The sequence below is a fragment of the Thamnophis sirtalis genome, unplaced genomic scaffold, assembly GCF_051295495.1.
Source record: "Thamnophis sirtalis isolate CommonGarterSnake01/CBP01778 unplaced genomic scaffold, rThaSir2_p1.2 scaffold_7, whole genome shotgun sequence".
In the NCBI taxonomy this organism is placed as follows: domain Eukaryota; kingdom Metazoa; phylum Chordata; class Lepidosauria; order Squamata; family Natricidae; genus Thamnophis; species Thamnophis sirtalis.
Window position 1 is genome coordinate 2,280,991 of NW_028261387.1, and position 26,203 is coordinate 2,307,193.

At 36.9% G+C, this 26,203-nt stretch overlaps 2 protein-coding genes across 2 annotated transcripts in view; one reads left to right on the forward strand and one right to left on the reverse strand.

Moving 5' to 3' along the window:
* The first annotated feature begins 6,359 nt into the window (after window positions 1-6,359).
* On the forward strand, window positions 6,360-23,950 carry AKNAD1 (AKNA domain containing 1). The gene is made up of 16 exons (XM_087720744.1): window positions 6,360-7,403; window positions 8,750-8,812; window positions 10,569-10,713; window positions 10,759-10,946; window positions 11,050-11,109; window positions 12,933-13,066; window positions 13,812-13,965; window positions 14,323-14,492; window positions 15,186-15,273; window positions 15,472-15,548; window positions 16,104-16,198; window positions 16,304-16,427; window positions 17,339-17,436; window positions 21,619-21,688; window positions 21,972-22,119; window positions 23,502-23,950. Exons 1-16 carry the CDS (start codon window positions 6,423-6,425, stop codon window positions 23,643-23,645), a joined length of 2,739 nt encoding a protein of 912 aa, XP_087576870.1. The 5' UTR covers window positions 6,360-6,422; the 3' UTR covers window positions 23,646-23,950.
* A 779-nt stretch (window positions 23,951-24,729) lies between these two features.
* STXBP3 (syntaxin binding protein 3) overlaps window positions 24,730-26,203 on the reverse strand; it is a 36,363-nt gene continuing 34,889 nt past the window's right edge. The window contains exon 19 of the mRNA XM_014066819.2: window positions 24,730-25,618. Coding sequence (XP_013922294.2) covers window positions 25,521-25,618 — 98 coding nt within the window. The 3' untranslated portion in view covers window positions 24,730-25,520. The remainder of the gene's footprint in view (window positions 25,619-26,203) is intronic.

The following is a 26,203-nucleotide window of genomic DNA, read 5'->3' on the forward strand; positions in this document are numbered from 1 at the left end:
CCCCCTTGCGTGACGAGGGGAGAGGGGAGGGAGGGGGCGGGGGGAAAACGGAAGGGGGGAAAAAAACGGCCACCCGCGCGCTCGCGCCGCACGGCGCACGCGCCTCGCAGCCCCCGCCCCCCCTTTTTTTCCCCCTCCTCCTCTCTTGTTTTTTTAAGGCGCCGCCTTAAAAAAAACAAAACGGCCATCCGCGCGCTCACGCCTCAAGGCGCACGCGCCCCCTTTTTTTCTCCTCTCGTTTTTAAGGCGCTGCCTTAAAAAAAACAAAAAAACGGCCATCCTCGCGCCGCACGGCGCACGCGCCCCGCAGCCCCCGCCCCCTCTTTTTCCCTCCTCCTCTCTTGTTTTTTAAGGAGCCGCCTTAAAAAAAGAAAAAAACGGCCATCCGCGCGCTCCCGCCCCGCAGCCCCCCCCTTTTTTTCCTCCTCCTCTCTTGTTTTTTTAAGGCGCCGCCTTGTTTTATTAATCCGGCGCTTGTTCCGCCCCGCCTCTCGGCTCCTCTCGGCATCTTTTTTTTTTTTTTTGCATTGGCCAATCGGTCACGCTCTTCTCGGCATCTTTTTTTTGCATTGGCCAATCAGTCACGCTCTTCTCGGCATCTTTTGCATTGGCCAATCAGAAGAAGGAGAGGGTGACGTTGATGACCCCGTCTCCTCCCCCTTTTTCCCCTACGGTTAGGTTTATTTTCCGAGGGGAGGGGGAGAGATTTAAAGGGACAGCTCCCCTCGCGTCGGTCTCGGGCGATGGGAAAGGACCAGGATGGTTACTTCTGTGCATTGACAGGATCACGCAATATATAGAATAGATCGTCCTTTCGTTCACTCTTTGTTTTTAAACTATTGATGTGAGCACACCAGTCGCTCCTGCACAGGGAGAGTAAAGTACAGATACGCCTCGAGTTAACAGTTCATTCAGTGACCGTTCAAAGTTACAACGGCACTGGGGGGAAAAAAAGTAAGTTGTGACACTTTTTCACACGACCATTGCTAATGGTCACGTGATCAAAATTCAGAGGCTACCAACTGACTCATACTTACGACGGTTGCAAATGCCCCATTGTCATCCGATCACTTTCTTTGCAAACGTCCGACCAGCAAAATCAATGGGAAAGCCACATTCCCTTACACAACACAACTGTCGCTGACTTAACAACTGAAGTGATTCATTTAACAACTGTGGCAAGAAAGCTCATAAAATGCAGGGGGGGGGACTCATTTTAACAATTGTCTTCAGCAACAGAAATGTTGAGCTCAGTTGTGGTTATAAGCAGCGGTGGGATTCACTTTCCTTCCCTGCCAGTTCGCAAATGTGAGTGCTTGTGTAGGTGTGCTCACTCCACTCGCATGCGACTTTTGTGCATGCGCAGAAGGTCGCGCATTGCATTGCGGTGGGTGGGCGGAGCCTCCTGCAGCCACCGCTACTAGTTCACCCGAACCAGAGAGAATCGGCTGAATACCATCTCTGGTCATAAGTCGAGAATGACCTATATATATGCAGAAGTCGTGAGAATGAAGTTGTTGACAGCGTCTGTGAAAAACAATCATTCTTTAAGCTTCATTTCCTGCCGTTTCTGAACTAATCCAAAATATTAATATACTTGTGAATGAAGGTGCATATGCTTGCCTCCATTCTTTGGGACATGTTTCAATAATAGCAATAGCAGTTAGACTTATATACCGCTTCATAGGTCTTTCAGGCCTCTCTAAGCGGTTTACAGAGTCAGCATATCGCCCCCACAGTCCGGGTCCTCATTTCACCCACCTCGGAAGGATGGAAGGCTGAGTCAAGCTTGAGCCGGTGAGATTAGAACCGCCGAACTGCAGATAGCAGTCAGCTGAAGTGACCTGCAGTACTGCACCCTAACCACTGCGCCACCTCGGCTCTTCCAATCACCTATGTGAGTTGAGGAATATGCTTCCCCCAAACTTACTATAAACTAGCTTTAGGTTTCAACTGACCATTACATGGGGTTCTTCTATGCATGCACACTTTTGTTATATCTTTTGTGATTATTACATTATTTATATCCTTAGGGATTTTTGGTCTGTTGCCCCCCACCCAAAGTTATAAGATGGGGCAGTTAATAAGTGTGTTAAATATGTACAGTACAATACACCTATCAAATCCTTTTAGAGGATTCCTTCTAGAAAGTAGATTGTAACGTTCCCGTGGTTCGCCCATGAGGCCAATGTTGAGAAAAGACAGGACACAACCTTTCTCGGGATGGAGCGACCCAGATTGGGGGTCTGAGAGCCCCTTTTATTGAGATAGGACAAAGGCAGGAGGAGCAATAGCACGTGGTTAAAAACAGCCTGTAAAAGTACAATTTCTAATCTACTGCTCAGGGAAGTTCTGTCTATATATGATCAAATCCTGGGGCGTCATTGGTAGGGCACATCTCAGGATGTTATGTTATGAATTATCAGGATGTTATGGAGTTTTAGGAGTTTGTTTTCTCCTGTGTGGTTCAGCGTGGCTCCGCATGCCCTGGTATGAACTGGGCCATGGGTGACACACACCTACACAAGGAATTATATTACAACAGTAGATAACCACTGTTCAAGAATTGTATTAGAGTCATGCCTTTCCTTGTTCATTCACTAGATGCATATTCTGCCTTTTCTTGGAACCCAAGGTGATGTGCAAAGTATTGTCCCATTTATTTCCCCTCAACACTAACCATGTGAGGAAGTTTCCGACAATATTGTGTTTGCATAACACTGATCCACCAAACCACTTTGACCTAGTAGTGAGTAATATGGATTAATTTTTAAGCTTGGCAAGCCTTAAAGTAATGCTTAAGAATGGATTCACTGGAGCTGAGGATTTAATTGGACCTGCTCTTTTTTCTTTTAAATTACAGAACGAACGTTAATGAAATTGGCACGGCTAGAGAAAGGGTGGGGCAATAAAATAATCAGTTATTCACCCACAGTTCTTGGCACTGTTTCAGAATAAATGTATTCACCCAGGAAAAGGTGGGGCGGAAAAAATCATATTTAATACTTGCTTGACAGCCAGAACATGTTCATCCAAAAAACTTGCTGTAGTAGTGCAACTTATCTGTGGCGTGAGAGTGATTAACGTAAGAGAACCGCATTATTAAACGCTTAACAGGCCATACATTCTAGACAATTTGTTATCCCCTTCAGCCATGCAATATACTATTTTTCCTATGATACAAGTACCAGAAATTCATAATCCTTTCTTACAGTGAGTACTGCATGCAGTTTCTGCATTCATTCGGAAAATTATCTGTATTGCTAAAATACCTTTTTAAGTATTTCGCTGGGAATTTGTGACACCTAATAAACAAATCCTGATTCAGCCTGTTTGAACACTCCCTTTATTTCAGATAGGGCTAGATAAAATTTTCTGGTCTCTTGCCAAGTCAGTATATTTTTCCAACTATATATATATATACATATACAAATAGATTTAAATATTAGGGCTCCTTAATGTGCACAGCACATTATTCACTGTGTATGTGAGCTTTGTGTCTCAAATATTAATAACAAACTGACAGGAATTTTAATTTTTTTTTTTCAAATGTAGCTGAGGGAAAAACAACTTCATTTGCTCTTTAATTAGAAAAAATGTAACTTGTTAAGAAATGCAGCTTTTAATTCCTAAAACCTTACTTCAGATGAAAAGGGCTACCCTATTTGCATGCTGGTGATAGAAAAATTGTGGTCTCTCATGGGGTATGCGTTGAGTAGTGGCAAATTCAATCAGCATATTTTTTTTCTGCTAAATGTTCAAAGGGAGAAAATGTACACCTAGGTGCAAGGCATCTTTTTCAGTCTTCTTTATACGAGACTTTCCTATTGTACCTAATAGTGCATTTGTATTTGTATTTGTATTTATTTGTCTTGTATGCCGCCCACTCCCGAAGGACTCCGGGCGGCTCACAATAGACAAGGGAAAGGGGATAAATAGACAAAGACAAAGACAACACTTTAAAAACACAACATTCACAATTTCCGTGGGGCTGGATGTTTCACAAGCCCCCCGGCCTGCTGGAGCAGCCAGGACTTGGTGGCTTTGCGGAAGGCCGGGAGGGTCGTAAGGGTCCGGATCTCCACGGGGAGGTCATTCCAGAGGGCTGGAGCTGCAACAGAGAAGGCTCTCCCCCGGGGGGTCGCCAGCCGACATTGGCTGGCAGATGGGATCCGGAGGAGACCCAACCTGTGAGATCTGATCGGTCTGAGGGAGGTAATTGGCAGGAGGCGGTCTCTCAGGTACCCAGGTCCGATGCCATGCACAAGGCTTATTTTATAGTTTATAATATAGCAAAATTGCTCTATAACAGTTGAACATACGCTTGTCAGATTGCTACTTTCCGTTTTGGGAGAAAATTATACTTTAAACATTGCCAAAAAGGGGAGAGTTTATAGTGGGAACAGGTATAGTACTTCATTCTCAGATTACATGTTCTAGCACCATGATGGTAAACCTATGGCACGTGTGTCACAGGTGGCATGCAAGCTGTCAGCTCCAGCATGGACATGCGCTGATTTTCAGCCTCCCGGAAGGGCCAGGAGAGGCCATTTTCACCCTCCTCAGGCTTCACGATCCATTTCTGAACTTCTGGGTTGCCTGTTGGGCTGGTTTTTCACCCTCCCCAGGCTCCGGAGACTTTCCTGAAGCCTGGGGAGGGCAAAACCACCTCCCCAAGCCCCCCCCAAGGAGGAAATACCAAGCTCAGCTTGGAGGCAAGCAGTGTGGCGCGTGGGGGGGGGGTTGTGTGCGCATGTGCATGTGGGGGCGCACTTTGCATTATGAGTGGCGGCATGTACGTGCGCTATTGCATTTTTGGCACCCAACAAAAATAAAGTTAGCCATGGCTGTTCTATCATATCTGTTGGTAATAAGTGCTTTTTACTGTGCAAAGCATTGCTTTATGAGAAGATTATATTTCACTAAAACAAGGAGTAAAATAATTAAGAAAACTATCTTTTAAAAGGATTTTCAAATTCTGGCAGAAATGCCCAGTGATGTCATCCCTTTACAACTGCTAAATCTACATTCTTAGAAATTACCTACCTAGAGATAATTCATGAATATGGTGCAGAGGTCTGCTCATGATCTTAGGAAGCAGTCCCATATGGTGTCTGGAGTAGGTGGTTAAATAATTAATTTTCACAAATAAATTATTTAAAGTCCTTACATGCAGATAGACAGAGAGCCTCAAATGTTACATTTCACTTATAAACACATAGAATCAGTCCCAGTGAAAATAAACATTATTTGATAAATAGATTAAGTTTACTTTAATTTCAGGCTTTCAAAATGTGGACTTGTTACTCTTTATTCTCTTTATGCTGAATATCCTGAATAAGGGCAGGATCAAAGTAGCAAGTAACCAGGTGAATGGTTGCATTATTAAAGATACTGTACTTCTCCAGGCCAGCTGTGTTCAGTATAGAGTTACAACTGACGAAATAAAATACACTTAATAAAGAAGAGCCTTATATTTTGGTTACAACTAAACTAGATCAGAGAAAGCCGTGTAAGGATTTTTATTTTGCTTGCAACAACTATCTTTGTTTCTTGAAAATTAAACAAATATTTCCCTATAGTATGTAAGTATCAAGGTTCATTATTGATTTACCATTATGTGATATATACAGTATATAATTTCTACTTTTTATAATCTAATGAAATTTCTTATATTTTTGTATATATTGAAGTTCTTAGCACTATATACATATGTGTACAGAGCGACTTTTATTGGGAAAATATGTGTATTGGAAGAAAGCTAAAAATGTCTTAAAACAAGCATGCAGATGTTAATATTAAGTTTTTTTTTAAACTTTTGTAATATGTGTTTTTTTTAATGTTGTATGCCGCCCTGAGTCCTTGGGAGAAGGGCGGCATATAAATCCAATAAACCAAACCAAACCAAACCAAACCAAGTTTGTTTGCACTTTATAATTATGACCTAGATTCAAATTAAAATTTGTCATCCTGGTGTATTTCAAAAGTAGCACATTAATGAGTTGATTTATATAGAAAGTGGGAATGTTGGAGGAAATTTTATATAAAATCACTATTTTGTATGTGTCTAATTTTTAATCACATGTGAAGCCGTGATTCAGTTGACATAGATAATATAATTGTTCTGATGTGCATTGTAGGTATATGTGTCTTTCAACCCAAATTAGATCCTTGGGTTATCACATAGACTTTTTTTTGGGAACAAATGCAAGCATCAAATGATGAGTCTATGAAAATTTTACAGAAAGGAAATGGAAGATTTACAATATTTAATTGTCTTCTTATTCATAACTCAGATAATTAAATGTGTTCTCTCAAATCTTACAGAGCTTGAAATCATGCAGGATATGATCAAAATAGAAGTAATTTCAATATAACAACATTCGCTATATGAAAAGTAAGTGAATAGTGTATTATTTGATATGCTTTACTCTGAGGACAATACTGACAATGAGCAAGAAGATTTGCCTTATGATGGAGATCTACAACATAGAGATCAATGTAGTTGTGATTCACAGAATTTAGAAGAATTTATTTCTGTAAAATATGTCTCCCCAACTGTTTCCACATTGACATCTTCTATCAGCAACCTGTCAAATGAAAATTCAGACTGCCAAAAGCAATTGTCTCAAAGGAAAGTCAATGCGGTGCTATTGACGAACAAGAATGTCGTAGAATTTGCCATGACATCAGGAAAGGAAATACAATTTGGCGGTTTTACCAGTTCAGGAAGAAATGAAGAGTTCTCCAACTCAAAAATGTCAGATGTCCTTTTACGTCATTTTCCAACAGAAGACTTCACATACCAATTAATTGATTCTGAGACTATCCCAGAGATATCGTTTACTGACAGTTTTGATGAAACAGTGCTAATAAAAAATAAGAGTTCAGAAAATACAGGGATATTTCCCCCCAAAGAAGAAATGAAGAATACTGAAAGGAAAGTAAGTTGTAACTTAGTTGTCAAAAATTGGGATTTGACTCAAGATAAGCTATCTTTAATAGACGAGGGTGTTCTTGTTCGTAACCGCAAATACTGCAACATGGATGACTCACAATTTCTAATTCAGAAGGAACCTGGAAGACTTAATGAAGACTTAAATTATACCTCTACCCACAAAGATTATCAAAATCAACAATACTTTCTAGATAACACTGAAAATTTTCATAATCCCCAATGCAATGAACACCAGGTTTATTACAGACTTCACGATTCCTCTGAGACTTCTCCAAAAGTCAAAGAATTAAAAAGAAGTAATGAAAGCTTTGTTTTTAAAAGAACGAAATCTTCCACAAATTTGCTTGGCAAAGATGTGCTAGAAGCATTCACATTTTTGGAATCTGATACAATCAGAAATCAAGAAGACGAAAATGGAACTTTTGAACTTGATCAACAGCTGGAGGTAGATTTAAAGTGATTTACCCTGCATATAAGCTAGCTCTGCTTCTGTATGGATAAATTCAATCACTGGTTTTTGAGTTAGATCTCCAAATCAATGCTGGAAACCAACTTTAAACATTTGTTAATTTAAATTAAATACAAGGGGGTTTCTTCCGGATTCTTGGTTGTGGGGGGATTGCAATCCTAAACCACTTCCATAGTCTTATTAATAGAATGTTTCTTAATAAATATACATACAATTATACTGCAATAAATGCAGTGTGGCATAAATGTGCTGAAGAATATTTAAATGAACTGAAATTCAATGGAACTTTAACAAATAAAATTACAAATTAAGACTAGTTTCTGATTTTTTGCCTATTCCACGCCCACTTTATTATTATTATTAGTAGAGTCCATTGCTATTCTGGAATCAGGCTTGGAAATCACTGGTTACTGTGAAAATAATTTTAATTGTTCTTTATCATAATAACTCAAATTATCTTTATTTATGCTAACAATTCCTAGTTTCCAAATCATTAATCCATTATTTCCAGTATAAATCTCTGGCAATATTACAGTAGTAGCTAATTTAGGACAATATACTGGCTCAGAACTCTCCTTTTATTTGGCATTTTCTTCAAATTAGCCAGCTTGCTAGCTTTTCAGCAATATTATGTATTAGAAAGGGCTCGTTTTCCAATCTTCCTCCCTTTCTACGTTTGCAATGTACTTTCCCATTATATCATTTCATTTTCATGTTTTCTGCATTCTTATTTTTTTTTAAGGTTTTAAGGTATGCTGCCTTGAATCTGCCCAGTTTGATGGCCATATGGATTTTAATAAATAATAAATAAAACTACAGTAGTTAATATATTGTTCTCCTGGCTAATGGCCTGTGTTTTACTCTGATTTTTTTTTCTGAACAAAATTCTTTTTTTTCCCCCCTTCACAGTTCTTGCAGGAATTGTTAGCAGCTTACTGACTATAGAAGTTAGAATGCTTTTGAGTATCCTATGACATAGATCAGCAAATCTGTACCTATGGATGCTCAAGGGTCTAAAATGATACCTTTAATTTTTAATACAAATTAAACTTTTAATTCTACACTTCTTCAAATGTATGAAATCTTCAGCCCTTGTTTAGGCATTGGTATGCAAAATCCCATGAGATCTAGGAGTAAAATTGCTAAACCCTCATAAGATTTAAGGTGATTTGGGGAACCTGAAATGGGAACCTGACTCCTGCCTTTCGTCATTGTAACAACTACAATATCTACAGTTGTTGAACAACATTTAGCAACTTAATGTTATGCTGAAAATATTAACCACATTCAAAAATGTTTCACTGCACCTTTTCAAACTACAGGTGCTGACAAGACAAGCTGAGGTTCAAAATCATATCGACCACCTAAGATTTAATAGTCCTAAGGTAAATCTCTCGGAATAAGAAATCAATTTCGTTATTGAGGATAACTTCTTAATAAAAAAATAATGTATTTTCTTTTTCTATAGCGCTATCAAATTGTATGCAGGGTACATAGTTTACCAAACTTAAATTATATTACTGCAGGGTACAGTGGGGATTTAAAATTAAACTGAATACAAAAATATTAAAATCTTGTTCAAAAATATTAAAATCTTGTTCAGAAAGAATGTTTTTGCCTGGCAATGAAAATATATTGATGTAGATGAAAGTATGTTTTCCTAGGGAGAGTTTTCCATAAATAAGGCACCTCAGTTGAAGAAACTTTTGTGTTTTTGATAACATCACACTTCTGTTTTGGAAGAGGGCTTCTGAAGGTGAGTAGAGTCCATACCATGTACTTAAAAGAAAGAGAAATTCCTTGAAATATTCATGGCCCATGTTATGAGAACCTCGCCATCATTATCGCAAATCTCAATCCCCATTGCCAAATTAACTTTTGTGGAACAACTCAGCACTTCCTGATTTCTGTAACTAGGATTGCTGCAGTTTGTGATTAATATATTTACAAATTTCGTTTTTCAAAAGTTGGGCAGGAAAAATAAAGAACCAGTTAGCTGTTATCCTCCATTTTCTTTATTTTATTGTAACACTGGAGCTTTAAATAATGCCTTAATTTATCCCCAACATCTACCTTATTCCCTTAATTCCTCTCCTTCCTCCCAATTCTGAAAATCACCCCAATTTTTTTCTCCTGTTGGTTTGCTTTACTCTTTTGATATTCAAAAGCTTTCAGTCCCAAAATTTAATTTATTTATCTTTTAAAGCATCCGATGATTAAAATAATTCATTGGGAAATCAGGGATAATAGAATTAATTTCCTAATGTATTTTCCCTCTGACTTATTTTATATATAAAAGCTCTGGTTTCTCTTCAGATCATACATTGTTTTTAGAAATATTTTATCTAGATGTTTGCCTTGTTTTTCTTAGGACATTGCAGGTTCTGTTAAAGTATGCACAGAATTTTTAGAGTTGACAAAGTAGTAATGTTTAGAAGCTTTTAATTTAACATGATAACGTTATTTTATGTCCTGATTTAGTATCTGGCTACAAGTTATGCTTTCTGTGCTTACTCTGAAGGTTCCACCACAAATCCATGAAGCCCTTATCCGCAGAGACATAAGCGCGAAGACTAATTCGCGCCGTTTGAAGCGCTAAGGAAAAACGCGACCCTACCGCGATGACATAATCGCAGAGGGCAAATCCGCGCATTCCCAAGGACTCAGTACCCTAAACCTAACCCTAAACCTAACCCTAACCCTAAAACAAACCCTGAAACAAACCCCTAAACCTAATCCTAACCCTTACCTTAATTGAAATTGGCTTTCTGCCGTGGCGCCGTTTTAAAGTGCCCTTCTGTTGCTGCGCTGTTGTCGCGGCGGTGATGACGTCGCGGCTTTAGCGACGCACTTATGTCTCTGCGGGTAAGGGCTTCGCGGTTTTGTCGTGCCACGTAGTCTGAAAGCCACACAAAAGATTTTATGGATGGATGAATGGAAGGAAGGAAGGAAGGAAGGAAGGAAGGAAGGATATATATATATATGTATGTATGTATGTATGTATGTATGTATGTATATGTATATGTATATAGTATGTACGTGTGTGTATGTATAAAAGGATGGTATAACTGAGAGAGCAAGTGAATGATTTCTGTTGTTAATACTGATTTTGCACTTTTCAGTGATTGTGTATATTTTCAGATACCTCCTTGTTCAAATCCACATACAGCAGAACTTAGTATTGAAGCACAAAGTACTGGAATAGCTTCCAAAATAGCTTCTGCCTTTTCTCCTGCAACCATTCCTATGGAGCACATGTTTGGTTTTTCCCAAGCCCCTCATCCAGGTACTTTAAACAGACTTTACAAAAAAAGCAGGTTGTTGCCTTGAGAAAATTGTCCATTTTTTATTGATCTTTTTAAAATTTTATTTGTAGACTCACGGTCTAAAAATATAACTTCTTCATTACCGTTAGTTGATGCAATAAGACAACCATCTGCGAAGACTCCTTTTCTGCAAAATATAACAGATGAGACGGAACAGATATTAAAGAAACAAACTGAAGAGCTGAAAGCAAATGTAATGCCACATGTTAATTTTTGAAATGTTTGGATCGTGACCTATTTTATTAACCTCTCATCTGCAAGTTCAAATGCAATGTACTTCTTTCCTTTTTTTAAAGGTTGAAATATTTTCTGAGTGTATTAAACAGAATGTATTCTCAGTACAAGAACATTTTCAGGTAAATTCAACTTTATATGTACTTTTAAAAGACAGGAGCTCCATTTGAAGACAATCCATTTCCATGATGTAGTTCTGATGTAGAAGAATTGGGTCAATCTATCCTCCAAAGCACCTGAAAGCAGGACAGGGAGCAATGGGTGGAAATTAATCAAGGGGAGAACCAGTCTAGAACTAAGGAGAAATTTCCTGATAATTATAACAATTAATCAGTAGAACGACTTTCCTCCAGAAGTTGCGCATGCTCCAACACTGGAGGTTTTTAAGAACAGATTGGAGAACCATTTGTCTGAAATAACATAGCTTGAGCAGGGGGTTAAACTAGAAGACCTTCAAGGACAAGGTGCCTTTCAACTCTCTTATTCTGTTAATCTGTTCTTAATAGGGACTAAGTTTAATTTATTAAGCAACCCTAGGCTGAAAGGAAAGTTACATGGCAGAGTCCCATCATTCACACACCCACTGATTTATTCCATGCCTTGACCTACAGCATTTCCTCCTTACTTAAATTGGTGTGTTTTGAATCGCTTTTCTCATTGAAACAAACAAGAGGGATAATCTGTGACTTTTATCAGACAAATAAGGAAGTTCTGGATTCGAATTTTCTCTTTACACACCCTGTTTCAGCTGTTATGGGAGCTTGGTTTTCTATGATGGGGAAATGTTTATTAATATAGCAGTCCCTGAAATTATTCACATAACAGCACAACAATTTGATTTCGTTTCAGTCTTCCTACACCGGCCTTCGGCAGAGTTAGAATTCCTACAGCAGCTCAGATTCAGTTTTTTGCCTATATAAGCGATACTGCGTGATTTTTATCATTTCAGAATGTTGTAATATAGTTGCAGAGCCACGCTGAATCACACAGGAGAAAACAAACTCCTAAAACGCCATAACATCCTGATAGTGCATAACATAACATCCTGAGATGTGCCCTATCAATGACGTCCAGGATTTGACCATATATAGACTGAGCAGTAGATTAGAAATTGTACTTTCACAGGCTGTTTTTACTCACATGCTATTGCTCCTCCTGCCTTTGTCCTATCTCAATAAAAGGGGCTCTCAGACCCCCAATCTGGGTCGCTCCATCTCGAGAAAGTTCGTGTCCTGTTTTTTCTCAACATTGGCCTCATGGGCGAACCACGGGAATGTTACATTTGGTGACCCCGACGTAATATGTAAAGCAAATTTACTGCATACATTTTGAGATGTAAATGGGTGAATGTAACTATGACTTGAATACCCTGTGTTAGAAGTTAGCAAAATAGTTGAACTCAGTATAGTTAGCCTTGTATGACAGAATGGAAACCACTAAGTATACAGAGTTCCTAGCCCTGTAGTACTGCACAACTTATGACCACTTCTAGAGAGCAAATAGATGTGTGAGGTTACTGTTTTGTGTGATGCTTCCTCCTCTTCTATTAAATTTGATTCAGAAGCCTACGTGTGCATGGACACCTCCCGCATGAAAAGGGTGTGTAGAATTCTGCATAGAGTAATGTACCATTTAGACATTTTAACAAGCGCTTATTTTCACAGAAGAGGTACTTTAAGTACTGAAGCAACAAAATTATAACAGTGCTCAAGGAATGAGTTCGATGGGTGATGTTTGGCAACAATTAAAGCTGGAAATCAGTTTAGAAAGTTTAATGTCATTCGGATTTAATAATTCTGTTTATATTGTTTCTTCCAAAATTGTTGGTATTATGTATCTGAGGAGAATTTGACATTTCAGTTTCTATTAATGGAATAGATTACTTGAATAGATTTATAGTAAAATTAATATGGAATTAAATGATTTTATTATTTTTTTAATGAAGTTTTTGCAACTTTTAAAAGAACAACTGGAGCAACTGGAACATAATTATGTAGCCACCAGGGAAAAGCATTATGCTTTGCAACTTCAGAACCATAAGCATTCATCAAGAACTATTGGAAAATTTGATGCTAACAGGTCCAGTATTAATGTTTTAAAATAACATAGCTGTAATTTTTTTAACTATACTATTTTGTTAATATTGCAATCTGATCTTCTGTACCTAGAAATAAAACCTATTGATGCTTTCAGTTATTTCAGTAACTAGAAATAAAACCTATTGATGCTTTCAGTTAAAAATACGTATTTGAAGCCTTTCCAAATCCAGTATTTACTGTCATAATCTTTTTTGTTGGGTAAATATTTAATACTTTATAATTATAAAGTGATCATTGAACAGCCCAAAATGTAAAATAACTGAATAGATAGTAACCAACTCACTCTCATTGTCACAGATAAAAGTATAGTAGTAAGAGCAGGTAAATTTTTTCTACAGGTAACTCTATTACTATTAAAAGATGTAGGCAACATAGAAAAATATAGCTGGAAGATCAAAACTATGCCATTACTATCTCATAGTATAGAGCCCATTTTTCTTCTTGGTTCTCTACAGAACTGTCTATCAATTTTATCCTCCAAAACTAAGCCGTTTCTTGCTAAATCTAACTAGCGTTTTCATCACTGCAAACATGTTGTATTTTACCATTCAACTTCACTGTTTTCAGCAAATATTAAACATTATCTATCATAAAAGTAGTATTTCAATTTCCAGTTTCTCATTTATTTTTCTATTGTTTCATACCTTACATCTGATAATGAAAGAACAGAGCTAAATTAATGTTATATATAGTTTTGAGTGTTTTGTGTTTTTTTTTGTATTTAGAAAAGTAGAAGGGGAAATATTTAAACTTGGGACGTTCCTTGACGATATCAAAGAGAAAATTGACAAGACATTCGCTTCATATTCCTCAACATATATAACATCACCGTCATTCACATCCCCCCCATCATCTTCTATTTGTTCAAGCTATTCTGCGGTAATCCATTATTCCGTATTTTGTAAGTCTTAAAGACTGATTAGTGAAAAAAGAAAATAATGTAGTCTTCAATCCAAAGGAATTTTAAAAAATCATTTTCTGACATTTAGTAGAAACTGGCCCTTAATAAGTATTTTGTTTCTGTTAATTTCATCCAGAAAATTCTTTTCAAAATGACAGCTGTTTCTTCAACAAAAATATTTTCTCAATTATCCAGGTTTAATGGCAAGCCAGGTTATATGCTATAATCTTAATCAGCATTTTTAAAGCAAAGACAGAGCACTTTCAATTCATTTATTTTTGCATGTTTTAAATAGATGCATTTTGCTTCCTATTTTTCTCTTATGCTTCTTTCAGAGTCCTTTGATTACAAGTACCAATGAACCTCCAAAAAGAAATGTTGCAGGACTAAACATTCCCCAAAATGAGAACTACTGGAAGAAAAAAAACCATCCTGTAGAAGGAACTCCACAAAAGGCATATAAAAAATCTCTACAAGGCCACAGCAACCATCCATCCCAGCAAATGTAAAGTTGAACTTTTACGATAATCACTGAAATTGATTAAATTTATTAAGGATGTCCCTCTGGCTGAGTTGAGATAATATTCCAAGTAAAAAGGTGTAATAGGCTATTGGTTACTTTCCAAAGATAAATTGAAAAGAATGTTATGTTATGTTTTGAAAAATAAACACTAAAAATGGCTTACTCAAACACAAGCTGAAATTTAGACTTGCGTGAAAGAATGGAATGCATTCAAACTGAAATTATATAAATATATCACTGTGGTTAGAATTCAGAGTGTTCTTTTATGTCTGACTCAGTGTAAATTAAGAATGTTAGGTTTTTTTCTTTAAATACCAATGGGCATGACATCAGTTTGAGGAAATTTAACTATTTTGTTTGTTTCAGCTTTTCTGGACTTATATGACTTGTTATACTGATTATTATTTTTTCTAAATGCCTGTTACATAAATTAAGTGATTGCTGCTGAAGATTTTAATCTATTTTTTTTTAAGAATATGATTAAAGGTTTGTTATAAAATGACATCCACTGCAGCTTCCTTTAAATCAGTATCTACGATTGGGACAAGTATAATAATACTCTTCAAAGTTGAAGAAACTTGCTATGAGGGTTGAAATTAAACAACATTCTTATTAGAGAAAAGGAAGACCTTAAAGAAGAAATTTTTAAAGATTCGTATTTTGCTTTTTCCATAGTCCTCTAGAACTGCAGAAGAAAAATATCCATTTAAAAACAATGTCATCTGGGGACAAAGGAAGACAACAAACAAATAGGCATATTCTTGTAAGTCAAATTCATATTTAATCTGCTTAATGGTTCAATAAATTACAGTTTAATTATGTAATAAGTACATGGCTATAAATTGCTATAATGTAATTACGTAATAAGTACACTGCTATAAAGGAATGTGCTAAGTTGTTTGTCATTCTTATTGCTTAATTTATTAACCACTCTATATTTTATTTTATTTTTATATTTTAGATAAAAGAATTTGACCAATACCCCAGATCCCATAAAACAAAACAGAATTATAACAACGAACAAGAAAACACAGATAGGTAACTTCCCAAAATATATTAAATTTGCTATTTTTCCTTTCTCATATTCTTTCCATTTCCATGATGGAAAGAGAGCCGAGGTGGCGCGGTGGTTAAATGCAGCACTGCAGGCTACTTCAGCTGACTGCAGTTCTGTAGTTCGGCGGTTCAAATCTCACCGGCTCAGGGTTGACTCAGCCTTCCATCCTTCCGAGGTGGGTAAAATGAGGACCCGGATTGTTGTTGGGGGCGATATGCTGACTCTGTAAACCGCTTAGAGAGGGCTGAAAGCCCTATGAAGCGGTATATAAGTCTAACTGCTATTGCTATACTGCTATCTTTCATTGTTAGGCATTGTTCTCTTGAACCAAAACCAAATATTATCCAAAATGACAATTTCACTATGTAAACTTCAGAGCTTTTTATAAATAGAATTATATTTATTGGTGGTAAATGCATTCATTCATGTGTTGCTACTCATTGGCCAAGTATCAGAATATCGATCCAATTAAGTTTCAATATTTCAGATAGTAATCTGATACTACACAATGCTAATCTTCTTTTCATTTCCATTAGGAATTTAAATGATCTTCAAATAAGATCTTCAGTTCTAGCAAATTTAAGCAGCAAAGAATCTAATGAGGTTGATTTCAGTTTATTGAATGAACAAGGTAGAACAAGATAAAAACAAACATTTGTGTTTTAATAAGCAATTAAATCATTTAAATAAGAAGCATCCATTAATCAGTTTTTTTAACCTGTAATATTTTCCATAGGAAGATCAGCTTTAGATACCTTTGAGAAAGTGAGACATTCTACTGATAAGTCTAAAATTATTATTCATCCTACATTGAAAATGCAGTTATCAAGAAATAAAATATGCTCCTTTTATTCTAATAGGTTCGTATGTGTATTGCTAAACATAATATGAATCAAATCAGCATCCTTATCAATATAAAATGCAAAAAACCCAAGGAAGTTTACCTTACAGACTTAAATTGCAAGCCTACACATTTACTTAGAAATGAGGTCAACTGAATCATATGTATGTATGTATGTATGTATGTATGTATGTATGTATGTATGTATGTATGTGTTACCATACCAGGGGTTGTAACTTTAAATACATACCTATTCCCTGGCTCAGCTGATAAGGAGAAGAACTCTGTGGCTTAATGGTTAACACATCTGCCTAAGATGCAATACAGCCCAGGTTCTAATCCCAGCAAGGGTATGGCTAGCTGATGAGAACTAAATAGCTTGAAATAGATCTATACTAGTCTCCCTTTATTTATTTATCAGCACAAATATAACAAATGTAACAAAAAGGCAACAGTAAAAAATATTGGGTTTCTGTCTGGATGGTCTCTTGTGACGAGCCGAAGGACAGAAAATGGAAGTAGTGATCTTCCTCCCATATTTGGGCATACCAGGGGTTGTGACTTTAAATATATACCTTTCACCCTGGCTTGGCTGATAAGGAGTCGAGCCCTGTAGCTCAGTGGTGAACACATCTGCCTAAGAGACAATACAGCACAGGTTCGATTCCCAGCAAGGGTATGGCTAGCTGATGAGAGCTAAATAGCCTGAAATAGATCTATACTAGTCTCCCTTTATTTATTTATCAGCACAAATATAACATATATCCCAGATAAGTGATTATTAGATTTCAAGAAAAACTTTTCTAGGAAGAAGATAATTAAGATTAGCAAGATTTATTTCTGCATAAGCTTGCATGGGATTGCATCATTACCTGTATGTTTGCTGTTAAATTTCAGTTAAGTCAGTGTTCTATTTTATTTTTAATCTAGAAACAAAACAACAGAATACAGAAAAACAACACAAGGACATTCTGATTGTGAAAGATTTCCAATCTTCTTTGAAGGAAAACCAGATTTAGATGTAACAGGTATATAAGGTGTCACTTATTTAAATTCAGTTAAAGTAAGACTGAAGTTTCTTTAGCTTCTCAAAAAATTGCTCTCCATCAGAAGAAAGGGATGGCCTTGAATCTAGTATATATGAAAGAAATCTTGTGATAATTTCTTTAATCTTCAGGTCCCACACATTTCTTTTATCAGAACTGGCACTGCATTTAGGAAATTGTGATACTCACTTCTCTCTTATAAAAACACTAAGCACTTAAGCAGAGTAAACTAATCCTGCATGTCCTTTGATTTATTCACAATCTCTTAATGAATTACGCTCTCCTTCTACAGCCATATATAACATGTCACTTAAGATAATGAAATTGAAATTAAACCGCGGAGATAATTCATTGGGTCAGCTTGTTCTTAGTGACAAATTTAATTCCACATAAGAAACAGACTTTTCCTTCTGTGGCCTTTCGATAAATGCACTAACAAAAATGGGTCTGAACACCAGCTGTTTGGGAAGCCAAATAATGACTTCTTGTACTGAGTTTGTAAGGTGACAAATCTGAAGTTCCAAAAGACAACTTTTATCACATCCCCTTCATTATTCCAAACTACCTTTTTGTAACGTTCCCGTGGTTTGCCCATGAGGCCAACGTTGAGAAAAGACAGGACACAACCTTTCTCGGGATGGAGCGATCCAGATTGGGGGTCTGAGAGCCCCTTTTATTGAGATAGGACAAAGGCAGGAGGAGCAATCGCATGTGAGTAAAAACAGCCTGTAAAAGTACAATTTCTAATCTACTGCTCAGGGAAGTTCTGTCTATATATGGTCAAATCCTGGGCGTCATTGGTAGGGCACATCTCAGGATGTTATGTTATGAACTATCAGGATGTTATGGAGTTTTAGGAGTTTGTTTTCTCCTGTGTGGTTCAGCGTGGCTCTGCATGCCCCGTTATCCACTGGGCCATGGGTGACCGCTACGCCTACACAAGGAATTATATTACAACACCTTTTAATATTCTTTTCCTTAACACAAAGACATTTACATTAGTAAATCTAGCCATCCTTTTGAATCCGATAGAAGGGCAGCCCAATAATATTCCTTACATAATCTATAGTAGATTGCCTCTGCAAATGCTTGTAGGCAGCTGCATTCCTGTTGAACTTGTGGCTATATCATGAAAATGCTCTATATTACTGCACCACGCTCAATGCTGTTATTCCTTATTAACTAATATTTCACAGAAAACATTAAATAATGTTCAGAAATATTTTACAGAAATTGCTTTAGTGCATTTGCAATTTAAAAAAACCAGTGAGCTTAAACTTGCCAGCTTGAAACAGCCGACAGCTATTTAGGCTACTAAAATTATAGTTTTCTAAAGTGAGGTATTGACTTGTTTATCATATTTAACTATTTGGATCTATGCATGTGCCTATTCATATCAACATTTTACAAATAAGCCTATTTGGTTTGCAGGCATTGCTTATAAATTGTTTTATGATTACAAATAGATAAACAAACAAACAAACTGAAAGACACTATAGAATGCTAATTAAAATAATAAAGCAGATAGAAGATGAAGTGATATCTTTTTGCTAGGAAAAGGCCTAACTTAGTCAGTTCAATTCATGCATCAACTGGTGGTCATGGCAACCAAATTTTATTTATTTATTATTTATTTATTTGTCTTGTATGCCACCCACTCCCGGAGGACTCCGGGCGGCTCACAAAAGACAAGGGAAAGGGGGGAACGAGACAAAGACAACATATTAAAAACAAAACCAACATTCACAATTTCTGTGAATGCCATATTAATTAATTAATATACTATGGTTAATATCAGGGCTCTTTCAATGACTATGCCATCAATCATAAATGATAAATAATACATTAATGAAATTTATTATACACTCCCATACTTTAAGGTTGATACTTTTATAGCGTCTAACATGGCTGTATAACTTTTGTGGGCTAGGTGATGAAATAGAAGATATTTCATTCTGTGACCTACGAGAAAGTTCGTCTAGTAAAGTTGACCTGGAACCTCAAATTAAACCTCCTGGATCATGGATCCACCATGGACACAAAGAACTAAATAAAGGTAAAACACCTAACATCTCTTCATCCAGGAAAGAGAAGTACACACAAATGTTACAAATCCAGTATAATAAAGCAACCTAAAGCGTAGAAAATAGAGAAGCTTATAAATGTGTCTCTCCAGGTATACATACACACTCATGCATTCTGTTACTCATACAATATTTTATTTGGCACTTAATAGATTACAGCTTAGAATTCCAAAATTAGAATGCCATTGTAGAAAACAAAAATTACCTTTGTAGATGATTTATGTTTCTTATAGAAGAAACTAGGGAGGCCGTCTAATTCAATCCAATCAGAATAGAGCTGGAAGAGACCTTGAAGTCCTCTAGTCCAATTCCTTGTTCAAGCAGGAGACTCTATGCCAGTGTTTCTCAACCTTGGTGACTTTAAGTCCACAGGACTTAAAGTCACCAAGGTTGAGAAACACTGCCCTATGCCATTTCGGATAGTGGCTGTCTACTCGTTTCTTATAAAATCTCCAGTGATGAAGCCTCTACAACTTCTGAAGGCATTGACCAGATTGATATGAGAGCATGTGCTCATTCATAAGCTTTTAGGAACTCAGAAGTGAATTTTAAGGTCATGTACCTGGGTCAAAATTGACCCGTTCACTATGGACCAGAGAGTTACAATTATGTACCACCTGGAGTTTCAGAATCATTTCGCAAGGGCAATCCCATTCTTAACATATTATGGCTTTGAAGGATTCTAGATCCATAGGGTGATTTGGAGAGATGCTGTAAGAAACTCCTTAAATGAGCTTTTCCCCCCTGAAACCTAGAAAAACTGTCCATTGGATTTGAGGTCAAATAAATATAATATACATGGCTGCAGGGGGCCCCCCAGAAGAACTTTTCCCTTTCAAACCTCCTTCGCTGCAGTCTTGCAATGTATTACGTAATTCAATTTAGCAGTTATATTAGCTATCTATATCTAAATTATACCTAAAAAGTTAACAAAGGACCACAAAGCTGGTGAAAAATTGTGGGTTTAGGATTATGGTAAATTGCCTATTCTGGGTGAGACTGACTTCCCAGATTCAAATGATTACTTTGCTTTTACAGAACTAATCTGTGGAAACAGAGTTTGCAGCAAGACAGCAGCCAAAAAAAATAAATCTCATTATACATTTCAGTTTATATCGATAGTTCTCCCCATTACGGGCATAAGCCGTGATATTTACAAAGTGGGTTATCATGTGAGTGATCTATTACCTTTTCTGATGTGGTCATTAAATGAATGGCTGCTGTCATTAAGTGAATCTGCAGTCTTTAAGCGAACCAATTGTTCGCTGTGGGGCATTTTTGCAGAAAATCACACACTCCAGTTTTCAGCAAAACAAAAATATCAGTCACTTGAATCCAGGATGCTATAAACCGCTGTAAACGCAGTCACATGACAGAGGGGAACTGTCCATCTGAGCTTCAGAGCTAGGTCGTAAGTACCTTTTGGGAGTCTGTTGTAACTTCAAACAATTGCTAAACGATCGGTCATAAGTCAAGGTCTCCATGTGTTGCAACGTATTTTGTTTTGCTGCGTGACCCGTCAAAACCGCGCTCGACTAAGCCGCGCCCGATTAAACCGCGTCGCTGACGTCATCAACAGGGTGACAACAGCCAGCACGGAGAAAGAAGGGCGCTTTAAATAGCGCTTTGAAAGCAAGCCGATTCAACTTAAGGTAAGGGTTAGGTTTAGGGTTAGGTTAAGGGTTAGGTTTAGGATTAGGTTTAGGGGGGTTAGGTTTAGGTTTAGGGGTTAATTTTAGGTTTAGGGTTTACAGCGTGCTTCTCTCTCCGCGCTGTTGTCGCCCTGTTGATGACGTCAGCTACGCGGTTTAGTCGGACGCGGTTTAGTCAAGCGCGGATTTGTGGTGGAACCGTTTTGCTGTAGAAAAAGTTTGAACACAGTAAAGCAGAATTTGGCCCATAAGTATTAATCTTTTCATAGCCTTTATAAGTTGCCGTCTCCTAGCAAAAGATTGTATTACCATCTTCCAAGCCACCTTTTCTAATAATTGAAAGGCAGCATTATAATAATTCAAAACGTTTTGATATTTAGGGCAGGAACTGCAGATATGTTTATTTAATGAAATATAATTATTTTCAGGTTCGTCGCAAAATAATTGGATTGCTTATCAAAAAGAACAGAGAGAAAATTTTATAGATAGATGTGACAGGTAAGGTCTGTTACAGTTTGAACCAATCAATAGCCAATTGTGCAAACTTGTACTTTGGTGAAACATTAATTATGCAGACATATTTAAGTTAAAAGGGAAAAATTGTAATTGTTGGATGTCTTTGCTATTGTGCATAAATGCCTGAAATCAGTCTGTCAAATAGTGCATTATTAACATCTTGATTTAAATTGTTGGATTGCCAGGTTTTCTACATTTTGCATATTAAACATGGAATGTACTGTATGAACATTTTTTTAAATTTTCTTATGCTCCGTCTTTTTAGACAGAATCTATATATTCCCCAAACTCGCTATCCAAAGATGCAGGATAACATTATCCTTTCACCACAGTACCTCTCTGGTAGCAATATTAATGGAAGGAAGTCAGTCAGTAATAGAAGAAAAAGGCAAAGTAAAGACATAAATAACACGGTAAGACAAGATCATCATTTACAAAAGCAATATTGTTTAGTGCTTGGTGGAAAGTCTGAGAAATTTATATTTCTGATGTTTTTAAGAATTTTGAGTTGTCATGCTCTCAGTCCTGTTGTTTAGGCAATGGGCCCCAGGAAACAGGTCTGTTGGAATGAATCCCTGCTTAGATTTGGTTGGCCCTGATCTTGCCTTTAAAATCCTGTTTTCTTCCTTAGGCACTGGTATAAAAGAACACCTATAGCCAAACGCGTTTGTATATGTGGTAAAGGAGAAGTGGAAGATAATTCACACGTTCTATTACACTGCGAGCTATACAGAGCTTGTAGGTCTGCACATATTCTGCCCTTATTAGAGAGATTGCCAGGGAGGGCAGACCATTTTTATCTAGGCTTTCTCCTCCAGGACACTAACCCGGTTACCACGTATGCAGTGGCAAAGTTCTGTGCTGCTGCAATGTCCATAAGAAAAAAAATTGGCTTCAGAATTATAGCACCATCTTGTACCAATTATCTGGACATCCCTCTAACAATCTTTGGACGATTATGTTATTATCCACTTTTAATGTCAATACTTTTAAATTATATTTTAATGTATTTTTAATATAGTGTAAAGACAAATGTATATTGCTGGTCTTTGATCGTAATAAAGATCTTACTTACTTACTCCTTAGGCACTGGATATGGAAGCAGTATGATCTGTTGAATAAGTCCCCCCCCACTGCCCCCTCCAGCACTTTATGTGTTTGTATGTGGCTGCTTTGGGCTTTTGTTTTAATGTTTTGTTCTATTAAGTGATTTTTTGTTGGTTTTTTATTGTTTCTTAGTGAAGTATTCTGCCCTATGTTGTATGCTCGCTAGGGGGTGTATATATACCAATCAATGAAATGACTACCGTATTTTTCGCAGTATAAGACGCACCTTTTTCCCTCAAAAGAGGCTGAAAATCTGGGTGCGACTTATACACTGAATACAGCATTTTTTGCCTACTGAAACCCCACCGCCTTCACCAAAATGGCCGTGCATAGCCTTTAGGCAGCTTCCAGAGTGCTCCTGGGGACTGGGGAGGGCAGAAATAGGCAAAAAAATGAGTCATACTTTTGCTCAATTCCCCCCCCCCCACAAGCCCCCAGGAGCACTCTATAAGCCTCCTAAAGGCTATTCATGCCTTTTTTTTTTTTAAAGGGCTCATTTTTGCGAAAAACGGGCTGTTTTGGTCTACAGAGTGCAAAACCTTTTTTTTTTTAATTTGCTTCTTCAAAATCTTGGTGCGTCTTATACTCTGGTGCGTCCTATACTCCAAAAAATACGGTAGCTAAAACTAGATTGTTTAAACTAGCTAACAAAATATATTTGATGATTATGAAATTTTGGCTTTAACAGATATTAAACTGCACTTTGGATAACGCTATACAGATGGCAAACAATTTGAAGACAACAACAGAGCTTATGATTCAAGCCGTCTCAGAAGATTTAGCCAAAGTCAAAATTCAGACATTATCCAGTGGAACAGCTCATCAGTACTGACAGTGTATTTTGGAGACTAATAAACTATATCTAGAATAGAGGTATTCCTTGCAAAATTAAAATAAGACTACTGGAAAAAGAAACTTCTCATGTTGGTTTTGATGTTAGCTAAATTCTGTGTCCAAATAAATCTAATTATTTTTACGGACCATCTTAGATACATCACAAAATGTTTTAGTTTCCTTAAAAAATTAATGGTTCTTTACAATCAAATATTATGCTAACAAGTGATATGTTATCTACATTCATAAATGGAGATAGTCAATACTGCTACTCATATTTATCTCCTAAATGCACTTGCCATGTTTCAGAGGTGTCTTATTCATTCACCTCAGCACCATCCCACTAACTTCCTGTGCAAGCTAGGAAGGACAGGGAACAGCCAAGATAGCATACTATTATTAAGTAACAAACCATAATGCCATCAAACATGGGTTTTAAATTAATAAATTACCCAATGATTCTGGTAACAAATTAGGAACTGTATTTCCCAAATGTACGTGTGCTAGCGAAGGACACGGTCATTTAAATAAGCAATCATGGTTTTTTTTTCCTAATCCAATTTGTACCATTTTGAACATCTTTAAGCTCCCAATTACCCCTGTAAGCCATGGTTCCACCACAAAACCGCGTTCGACTAAAGGGCGCTCGACGAAACCGCGTAGCTGACGTCATCACAGCACGACAACAGCGCAGAGAAAAAACCACGCTGTAAACGCTAAACCTAAAATTAACCCCTAAACCTAAACCTAACCCTCCCCAAACCTAATCCTAAACCTAACCCTTAACCTAACCCTAACTCTTACCTTAACTTGAATCGGCTTGCTTTCAAAGCACTATTTAAAGTGCCCTTCTTTCTCCACGCTCGCTGTTGTCACCCTGTTGATGACGTCAGCGACGCGGTTTAATCGGGCGCGCTTTAGTCGAGCGCAGTTTTGTCGTGCCACGGTAAGCCATAACTCTTCACCTTCTCTTCTCCTGCTCCAATCAATACTGCAGTTTTCCAAAGAAAGAAAGAGGGAAGGAAATGACCAACTGGTCTATACTGCAGTCTTTAAAGATTCTCTAGAAACACAAGACAACACATTCTCCAATGTTCTTTAATTATGGTAAAGTGTTTATTACATACCCGAATTTTATCCAAATACCATAAAAGTTCCATGCAATCCCAGACACATATATTTTATAATTTATATCAAATGTCTCAGAAAAGAAGTTAACTTTTTATCTGTAGTTTACTGCAAACTGTTTTCAATGAAATTGAAGTTGCATAGAATTTTGTAGCTCTACATCTGTTAATTGTGAAATTGTGTTACAACTTTATATTTTAAGTTTCTTCCATAGTTTAATTTAATAACATTTTATAACCACATATTTAGAAACAGACATGTTTCCATGATAGAAAGTGTACACTATTATTGAAATTATTAGCATATATACAAACATGTTCTCCAAGTCTTAATGTAATAGGTTGTAGTGATGAACATTCCCTACAGTGAATATTTCACAACAAAAAGTCAGTTATTATATAACGCAAAACAATATAAAAACACAAGCTGTTGCATGCACTTCATTTTGACAATCTTCCCATTCCCCACCACAATGAAAAGCAGCAATCTCAAATGATAAAAAAAAACAATTCTAAATAACACTTATTTGTAAAATATGTACACAGAATACAGCCCAGTTCAAACTGAGTGCTCTTAAATACCCACTGATTTCAAAATGAAGTTGCAAAAACAGTTAAACTGTTTTCTTCCAGTGAAACCAGGGGTCTTTAAAATGCTTATGTCCAGCTAGATTACATCCATAATATCTATAGCATGATTTTTTTTTTATCTGTTAAGTTCAGCAGAAGTGAATGTCTCACTGTTTCTACTCATCCTTCAAATACACACTATCCTTTGGTTTTGTTACAGTAAGTGCTTTTACATCATCCAGAAGTCTTTTAGGCGTCACAGTGTGAGTGGATCCTGGTAAAAGAAACAAAACACACAACGCATTCATGAACATTAATTTACCACATTCATCACTGATAGCAGACTAGATTAGGGTTTTTCTAATGTGCAGAAGAAAAACGAAACATGGAAAACTTGATATAGTTCTATTAGAGCAGTGTTTTTCAACCACTGTGCCGTGGCACACTAGTGTGCCATGACATAGTGTAAGGTGTGCCGTGGGAAAAACACTTTATATATAGTCAATATAGGCACAGAGTTAAATTTTTTAAACATTTTCTAATGGTGGTGTGCCTCGTGATTTTTTTCATGAAAAAAGTGTGCCTTTGCACAAAAAAGGTTGAAAAACACTGTAATTAGAGAGTAAGGAGAAAGCAATTGTAGGGACATTCATAGCAATTTTTTTTAAATAGATGTTCATATTGTCACTTCATTATACGTATAAGTATGTACTTATAAATAATTCAAGGCAACAAATTTACCTAATACTACTACTACTATTTTCCCCACAACAGCCCTGTGACGTAGATTGAACTGAGAGAGAGTGATTGGCCCAAAGTCACCAAGCAGCATTCATGCCGAAGACGGGACTAGAACTCA

Bases quoted from the DNA above. Each gene is read 5' to 3' on its own strand.
- AKNAD1 (XM_087720744.1), top strand. From the start codon at position 6,423: ATGCTTTACTCTGAGGACAATACTGACAATGAGCAAGAAGATTTGCCT. The intron at 13,966-14,322 runs GTAATCCATTAT...TGCTTCTTTCAG, and splicing joins TTTGTTCAAGCTATTCTGCG to AGTCCTTTGATTACAAGTAC. The intron at 22,120-23,501 runs GTAAGACAAGAT...TGGCTTTAACAG, and splicing joins GTAAAGACATAAATAACACG to ATATTAAACTGCACTTTGGA.